Raw genomic sequence first — 11,991 nt, 5'->3', positions numbered from 1 at the left:
GAGTCTCCAGATCAATGGTGGTGGTTGTAATTGTTATTGTTGGCAGTCTTTTGGGTGTTCTCTGCAGTTTTCAGGTGTTTGGGTGTGGCCCAGGGGTGGGAAGGGGGCTCCAAAAACCACTGTCATTTATCTGGTAGTATTGTGGTTATAACAATATTGAGTCTCCCATACGAAAGGCCCACTAGGCATATGCATCCTTCAGACTGTTTTTCCAGTATGAAAGCAATACAGAACTATCAGTTGTAGAGCTTTTAAAAAATGCAGAGGTGATAGATGAGAAAGTAAAAATGCACCCCTACTTCTATCACCTAGGGGTATCACTGCTAATATTTTACTTTCTTCCATTCTTTAATTGTGCATACATATTTTCACGGTGGTTTAGGGATATCAATATAGATTCTCAAAATTGTTTTTCTCTCACTTACATCATAATGACTTGATAGCTATAAAATTATCTCTTAAAATTTATTACTGCACATTTCAGTATAAATTCTAGAAAATATATGCAAAAAAGATAACTAAATTTACTTTAATTTTTTTACCCATGAATAATTGTCATTAATGTCTGCTTTATATTTTTCTGTTAATTTTCCTAGGAAGACCAGGTTCTTCCTAAAACTAAGAAATGAGAGTCCTGTAGTCCTTTGCGGACTGCAGGGATGCACACCTAGCTCTCAAAGCCTCCTTTCTTTGGGTCCCTGAAGACTGCAGTGGTTCTGGATGACATCTGGCCACAGTACTCATGGCATGCCTGCCTCATGTTTGTGTTCTGAATGTTGACATGTCCAGAACTACACTGCTTCAGAACTGGAACATACAGGACAGCCATATTGCGCCATGGAGAAGGAACAACCAACAAAGCCAACCAGCAATGAGAATGAAGAGTGAAGTGCACATGCAGAGGGATTCAGGAAAGAAGTGAATAGCTTTCCATTTCTGTTCTGATGCTCTACTGCTCATGCATGTCTCGCCCATTATCCTCATAGCGTTCTCACCCTCTCCTCTTACTGACCTGTCTTGAATTATTTTCTGATTACTTTCAACTGAAGGGTTTTAACTATGGTTTGTTATTTTTTTTCAATTAGTATATAAATAATGAACATCTTTTCCTATTTCTGCATACATTTCCTAACATTTAGTAGCTACCATAAAGTCTTGTTATTCTCTTACATTCTGACTTTCAGGTTTTTGGATTATAAATGATTTATCAAAGAATATACCGTTGCTAAATTTTGGAGCCCAGGTTTTTGTTATTTCCTTAGAACAAATTGCTGGGTCAAAATGTATTGCATATTTTAAAGAAGAGGTACATTGTCAAATTGCTGTCCAGAAACAGTGGGTCAATTTATTCCTCCATCACCTGTGTTCAAAAAGGCCTCCCTTTCCCTCCCCTAACTAACATTGGATGTTCCTTTTCCAAAATCTCTTATACCAGTAAGCTTGGACAAGCAATCAGGAAGTCTGCTCTCTGAGCATTCTGACTTCCCATGCATGTGGGCTCACCCAACGCTGTTTATTTTCATTTTGCTAAATAGGAGTAACTGTGTCTCTCTTGTTCACAGAGAAATCATGCACTTCCTGAAAGCACTAAGGTAAAGATGATTAACTGAATATAGTAACGGAATGGAAAAAGAAATGGTGGCCTCACGTAGCCAATCTGTGGAGTCTCTAGGTACAATTAGATTGCTTTTGACAACAGGTAGTGTTAGCCTTCACAAAAGGTCATTTCTTAAAGTGACTCTAAATGAGAATAGTCTGGGCAGACTGAGGGTTCTTAGTTTTCCTCTAATAATAGGACTTACTGTGTCCTAGATTACACTAAATGTGTTACGTACACCACTCAATCCTCATCCCAAATCTATGATGTAATTTCTGTTATTGGCCCTGCTTTTATACAGAACTAGGAAATTACCCCAAGGTCACTCAGTAAGTGATAGTGACGGGTGGCAAAAGGCAGCAGCACAACCAGGTCTTCTGACTACTGTTTCTGCTGTGCAGTGCTACTTCTGTCTCATTCTGTTCTCTCCCAAACTTCCATATTTCCAGGAATTTATGTCCATCCTTTAGGGATAATGGACATGAGAAAAAAAATCAATAACCAAGAAAAAAATTAGTCTCCAGACAAAAGGCTAGCTCTACACATGCAGGTGAGAAGTACCTGCTTTTGCTTCCTGACCTTCGACAGCATTTGTGCACCAAGCGATCCTGGGCATTTGTATGTTTTGGAGACACTTGAGGACAAATCCTTAATTATTAGGTTAAACATACTTCTGTGTGATCATAATAGCTGCTTTCCTCAAATGAGGGATTATTTATACTAACAGTAAAAGCGATCTAACCTTGTCATTTATTTTACCATTCTCATGTGCCTGATGAATTTTTAGTGTGTTTCCAGGATTGAGCTGAATCAGGACTGATGAGTTGTCACCTGCAAAACTATGAAAAATTGCTAGGTTTTTCTCTGCACGGCACTGATGTTTTCCAGGACTGTCTTGGCCACCTTCATCCCCTGCTGATTACATAATAACAGAGCTATTTGGTGTCTTGTCAAACCTGGGCTTTTTTGGCTTTGCTACTTAGTACTTTCTATACTAGAGCAAATGACTTAACTTCATTTACATAAATGGTAGTTACTTATCTATAAAATAAGGAAGTCACAGTTTTTACCTCGTGAGGTTCTGATGAATAAATGTGTTCTATGAGGTGTGGCCAGTGTCTGCACCTTGTGCACACTCAGTGAAACACTTCTCATCTCTCCGTGAACACTGATGATTCCCAAGTTACCTCATCTCCTCTCTGGCTTATTCTCAGCTGCACACAGGACTTCTCCAGTGGTGGCCTCCACTGTCCCATCTCCTTCTGGATTCTTCGTCTTGGTGACTGTATCACACTCCTGCCCTCATTGCTTCTCCCTGGAATCAAATACCTGGCAAGGACTCTCCTCCTTACTCCAGGCTCTGCTCAGTGCCCAGCCTGTCATTCCCCATTCTTTCCTCTGACATCTCTAACTCATCCTGTTGAGGGTCTTCCCGCTTACTGCCTTGATCTGGGCTTGCTTCTCTGCAGTAAATGAATAAATTGCAGTCTTTCCCCTGTAGTCTTTAGAGACAACTTACCTGTAGGTGATAGATCTTTCAGGATATTTATAAAAAGCCAAACCACAGCTAATACCTGGGGTCTGACTGACATTCTTTCCTGCATGGTTTTAGTTTTGCTACTTCATCTGTTTGGGTGTTTTTCTGTATCCTGTGGACCTAAGCAAAATGAACAGCTCACATCTTGAAGATTTACTTTCTAGAACTCTTCAGGGCAAGGAGAGGAAGCTGCAAGGAAGGAGGTGGTGCTGCCTTACGGGCAGCAATGGGAGGGCCCCACCCATGACTAAGCTGCTGGGAAGGGTTCTGAAGCGAGGACAGTTCTTGTTTCTTGCTGCCATGAAGAGCAGCCCCATGCTTGTTTCCCTGCCCTCATCCTTTGGGGTTTAAGAGTCAAAAAAGGTATTGATTTACTTGACACCACTGAAATAATTCCCAACTAAAAGAAATGCCCAGGGTAACAAAGATTGTGTTCTTTAAGTGGGTTTTTGTTAAGCGAAGACTTTAAAGGGATCAAAGAGTAAGTCAAATAGGTGTTCCAGGAGGATCAGGCACAAAAAGTTGATCTAGCAGTGAAATTGCTCAGTAAAACGCTAAGAAGGCACATGGAAGGACTTCCCACCCTCTGCTGAAATTTTAGTCACAGTTCTTTCTCTTGTGGATTAACTTTTGAGAAAGATGTAATAATGCCTGAAAAAGCAACTGAAATTTTCCAGTTTTGCTTGAGCTATTTGGATCATGATTCGTTTGAAAACTTTAATGACTTCGGTAATTTTGCCAGCTTTTAACTATGATTTCTATTTAGGAACCTGCAGGTGTCATGTATGTTCAGAAACCAAAGCATAATATACTTTCAGCTGTCATAAACCCTAGATCAGGGGAAGTAGCCATTTTTGTTTCTTTCAGACAGTAAGTGCTTTATGGGATATGAATGAGTTTATGAAAAGGCTATTTAGTGTCATAATCATAAATTAAAAACCTAACTATCCGTGTGAGGCTTCCTGCGCAGGATTGATTGCCTTCAGGAAAGGTGGACGTCGAATGGTTCTGACTGGCTTTTACTTTTGGTATTTTTCTTGGAAGAGGAGAATGTGTTTTTTAGTTAAGCTTGTTCCCTATCACAAATGTAAAGGAATGCTTTGAGGCATTTCCTATCTCACAGCTTTACTTTAAAATTAAGAGATTTGTGTAGCACATGAGGTTTTATCCCTGGTTTATTGTTATATTGATGCTGAAATTAAAGATGACTGTGGTAGACGTGTGTTACTGGTAATGTCATAGTTGAAAATTGATGATTATCTTTTAGCCTGTCACCAATATTACAAGTTAGTGCTTAAAATAAATTTTGTCTCAGTTATTTTCTTGATCAAATTTCATGAATGATACTGAAGCCAAGACAACTCAAACTTGACAGAGTAAGAGTGAGTGAGTTTGCAAAATCTGGTTTAATTCCGATCTGGGGAGGGCAGGAAAGGGGAGCACATTGAGAAAATACATATGCACAGAAACCTAATCAATGCTAGACAAACAATGTATTAGTTTACAATCTAACAGGATAACCATGAATTTGAAGGCTCAAACTGAGTCCATCAGCTGTAAATACAATTTTATATTTGGCTCAAGTGGCTGTTGAATATCAAGTGGTGCCAAGTTCCTCCACTGCACCAAATGACCCCCTCAGCCTTGGAAGGACTTCACCACAGTCTCAGAAGAAATCCCAGTCATCACTTTAACTCTTTTTGCCCTTGGGAGTCACTGCTACCCAAACGCGAACGGAGGCCAGGGATTTCCAGTGGCCATGTGTTATTGCACAGAGACGTCTGTTCTAAGCCAGACTCTTATGGCTAAGAAGGTGTGAGATTAGCCCTTAAATAGTGGTCTAGCATTAACATGGTCTGCAAAAGCATGCTAAGAAATAGCTCCTTAGTGAGTATGTACCAGCTACCAACAGAAAAGGCAACACCACAGCTTCACATTTCACATGAAAGACTAGCAGTAACTGGGCCTGGCTTGCTGGCTTAACTTTCACATAAATATAGTGATTATTTTAATTTTGACCCAGGAGAACATGATTTCATACCAGTCTTGTCTTCACATAAGAGTTGTGTAGCACTAAAATTGTTATGAGCTAATGAATAGGCCATGAAGGCAAAAATGTGTAACTCTCCTTTGCCAAAATGGAAACATCCCTGTTTTGACTCCTGTCCAGTTTCCAAAAAACCAAACATACATACACCTTTTGTTATTGCACATCTTTCACACAAACCTGTGTATGTATTTTATATATATATATTTAAATATGCTACACATAAAAAAAGACTATGGCACTTTACAGAATACATGTTTAACAAAGATCATTCATTACACCACAGATGTTTGAAAACTATACAAAAACCCTTACACATTTAATGGAACATTGTTGAATTAGCACACAGGTTTAAAGAATCCACAGATTCCAGGGCAAATACTTCTGCTTTCGAGTTCATTGAGAAGCCCAGCCTATCACAAAACTTTAAGCACAAATGCAGGCAAAATAAATAAGACTTTTCTGGTAGCAGTGATGCCTCTATTTATTAGAAAAATAGGTGTGGGTCAACAAGTGGTCTTTAAAGAGCTGTGCAAAAGAGTTTTGGTCTAGACTAGCATGATTTAAGATGGTCCTTTCACTCCAAAGAAAAGTCTGTCCAACGGACTAAAGGTTTAAAAGACCCAATATTACCTTTTGACTGTCTCTGCTGGAAAATCTGATCTCTGCTGTTCGATTAGGTCAGTGTGTAGGTAATGCTTAGTGGTTTGGTGTTCTGTTTGTGCATGTGCCTTCTTTGCTCTTCTATAACATTCCAATTAATAAACACTGTGGAGAGACTCCTGTGGCCAAGAGATCCCATTTTCACTTGTGACTGTTACCAGTTGATCTAGGGGTGCATTACCACCTAGCCAAAGAACAAATGGTGGACATGTTCAGAGGATCCTCTGCAAGGAAGGAGATGACAGATTGTAAAATTAGTGTCAGAAAATGGATTTGCTATCTTAGAAAAAAAAATACCAAGATTTGTCTGAAGAATGAAGTTGTTTGTAATGCAAAGTATTGCCCAGGCGGGAAAAATAGTTACTATGCTGGCAGAAGGACTTGGTTAGAACATTGTAAGTCGGCAATCAGGGTTAGGAGCTGTATCCATTGCCTCCCACAGCTTTTCATGTGCTTAAGAGATGGGGTTAATGTTTCCTGAGCCTTCCCTAGGTTGCTTAGGATACCTGTTTGCCCTTCCCTCTTTGCAAAAGGCCATAGGATTTCTACCTTGCTTACTTTGAACTTTGATTCAAAAATGGTGAGCATATTAAGTTGTGGTTCAGCATTCCCTCTTGCCTTTCATCTATGAGAGAGACAGAGAGTTTCTGGTATAGGCCAAAGGCCAAACAAAATGTAATAAAACTTAGTTGCCATTTATATATATAAAGCATTTGTTCTGTACCAAGCATAGTTCTAAACTGACACAGTTCTAAGATAATTTCCTGTGGGAGGGTTTTAAAATCAGACTCGGAGTTGCATACTTGGTACTTAGCACATAATATCTGCCAGTAGAAAGTGCTTAGTAACTATTTTGTTACACTTTCAAGACAAAGCCCTCAAACGAGCACATTCATAAAGCCAGCCAGAAATCTGGCAGGTCAACTCCACTTGCTTAACTCGCTAAGGAGTGTTTCTGTACCATTCTACAATTCTTGAAGTTTACATATGCCAGACTAAGTTGTTTCTGGCTGCTTTGGTCATTCTGATTGCCATCTTTCTGAATCGATTATATTGGTAATTTATGGCTGCTTAAAAGCCCTGAATCCTTTCTAGCAGTGGCACCTGACTGTTTGTGTGGGCAGGTGGTGAGCCCGATCTAGCTCCCGGGTTTTTCTCATTAACTTTCTACTCTGTGCCGTCTTGGAGATAAGACGTTGATGCAACGTTTCAGCAATTTAATGTTATTTCAGGATCAACACCAGTAACTCAAGCTTCCATGATTAGCTCGGGTTTTTTTCTGTAAAAAGCACCATTCTGCTGCCGATGGCGTTGGAAACCGGCTGACCGAAAAGTTCTCCCCCAAATGCCAGCGAGGTTCTGGCAGTTCCCCCCAGTGAACATCTGCAGGAGTCACAGCTGGTTTGGAGACAGCTGTCCCTGAATGGAGGAAATGGTAAGGTTTCCTTTGGCACTCAAAGCACAATCCTAACCTTAGGAGAAAACTGTGATCACCGAGGAAGAGACCTGGCCGTTTGGACAGCAGCCTGGCTTCTGGGAGGAGGAAAGACTGTCTACACTGGCAAAGTTTTGTACTTTTTTTCTCATGATTACGCAGGTCCTTCATCTTTCTTAAACATTTCTAGAATCTTGGAGTGGTAGTTGTTGATCCGTCTTGCCCCGGAATTCAACCTAGAACAAGTTCCACAGCAGGATCCTAACAGTCCCTGCTGACCGCTTCAGTAAGCCAAGCAACAGATGGTGTCTTGCTGTGTCCTTTAGCACACAACCTGTCCCCAGTAAGTCTGTGTGTAGTCTTCCTTTTAGTATTTAATGGAGACAACTTGAAAGAACTATTAAAAAAGCCAAAACACAACCCCAGACCTCACGGTGAGACACAGCTGCCCACAGGTATGCAGCTTTGGGGCAGAAACGCATCGCACACAGCCCGCGACACTGGCTAACGCCTCCTCTGTGGCAGAGGAAAGGAAGGGCTGCCTTCACAGGTCACATGCCACCCGTCACTAGGCCCCGGGGGAGATGGAGTCTGGCGGGAACCACACGGCAGTCAGGGTTACGTCCTCTGCTTGTGCTCACCGCGCCCCTCACGTCCAGTAACTGTGCCTAGCCGGATGGTGTCCGTCATGGGTCCTACCGAGGCCTGGGCCGTGGAGTGTGGCTTTGGTAGGTAAAGGCTAGTTCTCCACTTGCTTCAAATGATCAGGACTGTTTCACATGATTACACAAGGAAGAAGATGACATCAGTGCCTCTTCCAAACTAAAGAAGGCAGATAAGGTTTTTCCCCTCTTCGATTTCTTCCTGTACTTTGTCACTGGAGGTTGCGATTTCCGCTTGTGCAGAGAAGACGGCACAGATGAAGGTGAGGACTGTGCCACCGATGGCTGTGTAAAAGGCCCAGCCCAGGGAGCAGTCTCCGGGTTTGTAGGCAGATGCATAATGTCCACAGTAGTCTATGGCTTTCTGGCAGCCCCAGCCAGCAGGATAGAGTATCAAACCAAGGATAAGGAACAGGCCTGTGGGACAGAAGAGAAAATAGGTAAAGCTTCCATGGCTCTGCACCTTGTACTGCCTGCTCTCATCTGTTGAGAGCAAAATAGCTTCTTGCTTTGCTTGCTTTGGGCAGTGGCACACTGCAATAGAAAGTGTGAGGGACTGTTTGTGCAACTAATCTGACCTAAGTAAGAAATATTACTGTATAGCTGGGCATAGTAGTTCACACCTATAATCTCAGCTGTTGGGAGGCAGAGGCAAGACAGAGGCCAGCCTAAGCAAAGTTAGCATGAGACCCTATCTCAAAATCGAAATACAAACAAAAGAGCTGGGAGTGGTAGTGTTTGTCTAGCATGCGTGAGGCCCTGGGTTCAATTCCCAGTACTACACCAAAAAAAAAAAAAAGTGTTAAATATTTTTAGCCACTTTTGTACAAGTTGGAATATGAGTCCACTAATAATTTCTCTTCTAGAAAAGCAAGTTAACTTGCTGCTGTTTCTTTGCACAGGGTTCTACTGTAGTGAGACCCTTTTGGTCTAAGGCAGAGGTTGGCAAACTAAGGGCCAAATGTGGCTTTATAAATAAAGTTTTATTGGAACGTATGCACACCTATTTGTTTATAAATTGTGTATGACTGTTCGAGTGTTGAAACATCAGGGTTGAGAGGTCCTTCATTCTGGCTTTTTGCAGCGTTTGCCAACCCCTGGTTTAAGGGAACTCACGCAGAGCCATGTGATCGCAACCTGCTTAAATGCAAGAGACGGGAGGCTTGAAGGAGACCACATATTAACCTAAACCCACGAAGAGGCTGTTTCTTGATATTTGCCAATAACCAACTGCATGCCTGGGGGCAGAGCTGTGTATTTTAGAAACAAGCCATGAACTTGGTAAGAATTTTCTGTCTGGATGCTTTTAAGTGTGCTCAGCCTGCTCAGCCTGGGTGACACCAGCAAGCTCTGCTTCCATTTTGGTGTCACTTCCTTCACCTGTCACAGCAAGTATCTCTTTTTCTGTTCCTCACAGCATTGCTGCTCACCGAATAGCTGCTCTCCAGCAGTGGAGAGCTGTTTCTCCTGCCTGGTGTCACGTGGGGTTGGACTAGGGAAGGCAACTGAGGCACAAAATTTTCACAGGCAGTGAGTGTCTCTCCAGCCACCCATAGGCCTGGCCCCACACCCCCTCCCCAGCAGGAGCTTCTCGTAAGGGAAGCCGGGACCTCAAATTTTACCCAACAAAAGTCTGGGTACAAAAATCTTCACACTCCTTCATTTCCCCTTCATGGTGCCGTCAGAGAAGGACGGATTTATTCTTTGTGGAGGAAAGAACTTTCCTCTGTAAAATATTATCAAAAGTGTGAAATCATACACCAAAAAGTCCTGTTTTTCAGAAATCTCAGGACAGTGGTTTTATCCTCATAAATGAGTCTTGGCCTGCAGTTCTGTTGCTTTTCCTACCTTGACTGGAATTTTCTGGGTTTATCTCAGCAAAGGACCCAAGGCCCATGCCTGGATCTGTGGCAGTATGCGGTCTGAAGGAAGGTTGAGAACAGTGCTCAAAGTCACAGAGTACAACTTTCATAGTTGTCTTCATCCAAGGACGGCACTGTCCTGACTGGGCTTAGCAGGTCCCTGCTCATGTGGCTTGGAGTCTAACTGTCCCCACGCCATCTCACCATCCCATTCAGAGGGCCTCCAGGGACTTGCTAGGCGGGCTGGACTAGAGGGAACCCACTCACATGCTCCCTGTCTGGAAATAAGTCTTTCCAACCCTGTAGCTCGTGATACCATGTACCACGGGTCCACAGGCCTAGGTGTGGGAGCTGGGGTGGCAGCACACAGAGTTAGGGAAATGTGATCAGCACAGGGAAGCTGCAGGAGCAGCAGCAGTGCGGGGCACGTGGAAAGGGAAGGCAGCTGGCGGGGCTGTACTGGTCCTTTGTAAGGAAGGTTGGGAGCCAGCCATCTTGGTGTGGGCATGTGCAGTCAGAGGCTCAGAAGATGTGCCCAAAAGCTGCTAAGTACAGGCCAGTGGGCACACAACAGCCTGAAGTAACAGCACAAACCATCAGGGCGAGGGGTCCGGCAGAGACTCACTATAAATTAAGTGGTTCAGTGATTAAAAACTCTGACTTTGGAATCAGGCTGATTTGAATCCAATGTCCTCTATGAGCTGGGTGATCTTAAAAAAGCTTCCTAACCTGTCTAAATCTTCACCTGTAAAACGGACTAATCCTTAACGCAGAAGATGGGTGTGAATTTTAAAGTCTGTAAAGAGCACTTCCTACATTCATAACAACAAATGTGGAACATAGAGCAGTACGCTGACGGAGAAGACGACTTTGGCAGACCTGTACACACACACACCACCCGCCCTCCACCGGGAGAAGGAAGGACACCAGGCTACAATTTAGCACTTTTGAAAGAACAGCTCTCCATCTGAGTAAAATCTACTCAGTCGGGAGATCTAAAATGACTTAACTGGCTCTTAAGTACTTGTAAGGCAGATGACAAACCCCAGTTAATCCTGTCTGCACCTCACCTTGTTCTCTAGAAGCTTCTCCCAGAACGTGAGATCTTGCTAGCTTCCTCCCAAATGGTCCTACAAGTGGCTGCCCCAAGGACCTGGGGCTCTCCTGGCTGAGCCGTGTGTCACAGGTGCAGGACTCAAAAGTACTTTTTACTGTAATAGCCTCAGCCTGAGGTGCAGGCCCTGGGCAAGGACACTGCTCTTTTCTTAGGAGGCCAAAGTGTTCTTATTTTATAATTCCAATGAAATATTAATTGCACTTTCATTTGCATTATATGTAGCTTAATTTTACACACAAGGAGTGCATTTTAATATATCAGGGCCAGAAGACAGAAAGCATGGATTTTGCTGTGACAGCTCTGGCTGGCTGGAGGACTCAGAAGCAGGCATGGTTAAAGATACAATCCTTCCTTCAAATAACCAGCAGACACCTTTGGCAGCCTGCGGAGCCCAGCTAGGAACACCTCCCCTCCTGTCACCATTCCTCTCGCTATGGCTACAGCGCAGGTCCCTAGGCGCGGAAGGCCATCTAAAGTCTTGTGGCTGCTGTTGGCTTAATCAATTTGTGAACAAGGATAGAAGGGGACCTTATCACATAAAGGTCTCATGCTTGAGTCTATTGAAAGCCTCAGCTTGAACATACGCCCACAGGGAGGCCCCTATGGGAGGGTGACAAAAAGTGGCTGTGGTCCGTCCCCTCAGCAAATGCAGAGTGAGCTGCAGCCACCACTTCATCAGTCTGGCCCCAGCCAAGACAGAGAGAGGAGACACTTTCCCACTTTTCAGTGTCTCATTGGGAAGAGGTCACCCTGTCCACTCTGCCCTATCTGGTGGGTCTCTGCCCTCAGCAGTCAACAAAGCTGTCATTAACACAGCCAGTGCCATGAAAATGCAAGATCCAGGTTTAAGAGAGACAGTGGGCCTCAGGTAGGCAAAAACAAGTCTTTAAAAAAAAAAAAAAACACATCATTTCATGTTTAGATCATTTAGATAAAGCCTCTTCTATGAAGGAATTCCAGAAAGCTTGGTGATTCTGGTGGCCCTGTCAGTGATGGCCACACAGCTATCCATCATGAGGTCATGAGGTCCAGAGTAGGGAAACCAAGCCATTCATCTGAGTCCAGGTGGGT

General features: G+C 43.2%; 1 protein-coding gene across 2 annotated transcripts in view; it reads right to left on the bottom strand.

The window, feature by feature from the left end:
* Positions 1-4,521: 4,521 nt before the first annotated feature.
* Positions 4,522-11,991, bottom strand: part of Lhfpl2 (LHFPL tetraspan subfamily member 2) — a 145,797-nt gene continuing 138,327 nt past the window's right edge. For both annotated transcript variants that reach the window (XM_074077236.1, XM_020184109.2), the window contains one exon: positions 4,522-8,358. In XM_074077236.1, coding sequence (XP_073933337.1) covers positions 8,102-8,358 — 257 coding nt within the window. In that variant the 3' untranslated portion in view covers positions 4,522-8,101. The remainder of the gene's footprint in view (positions 8,359-11,991) is intronic.

Source organism: Castor canadensis, chromosome 6 (genome assembly GCF_047511655.1).
Source record: "Castor canadensis chromosome 6, mCasCan1.hap1v2, whole genome shotgun sequence".
In the NCBI taxonomy this organism is placed as follows: Eukaryota; Metazoa; Chordata; class Mammalia; order Rodentia; family Castoridae; genus Castor; species Castor canadensis.
The sequence above is the reverse complement of the archived record's forward strand: the minus strand, read 5'-3'. Positions and strand labels throughout refer to the sequence as shown.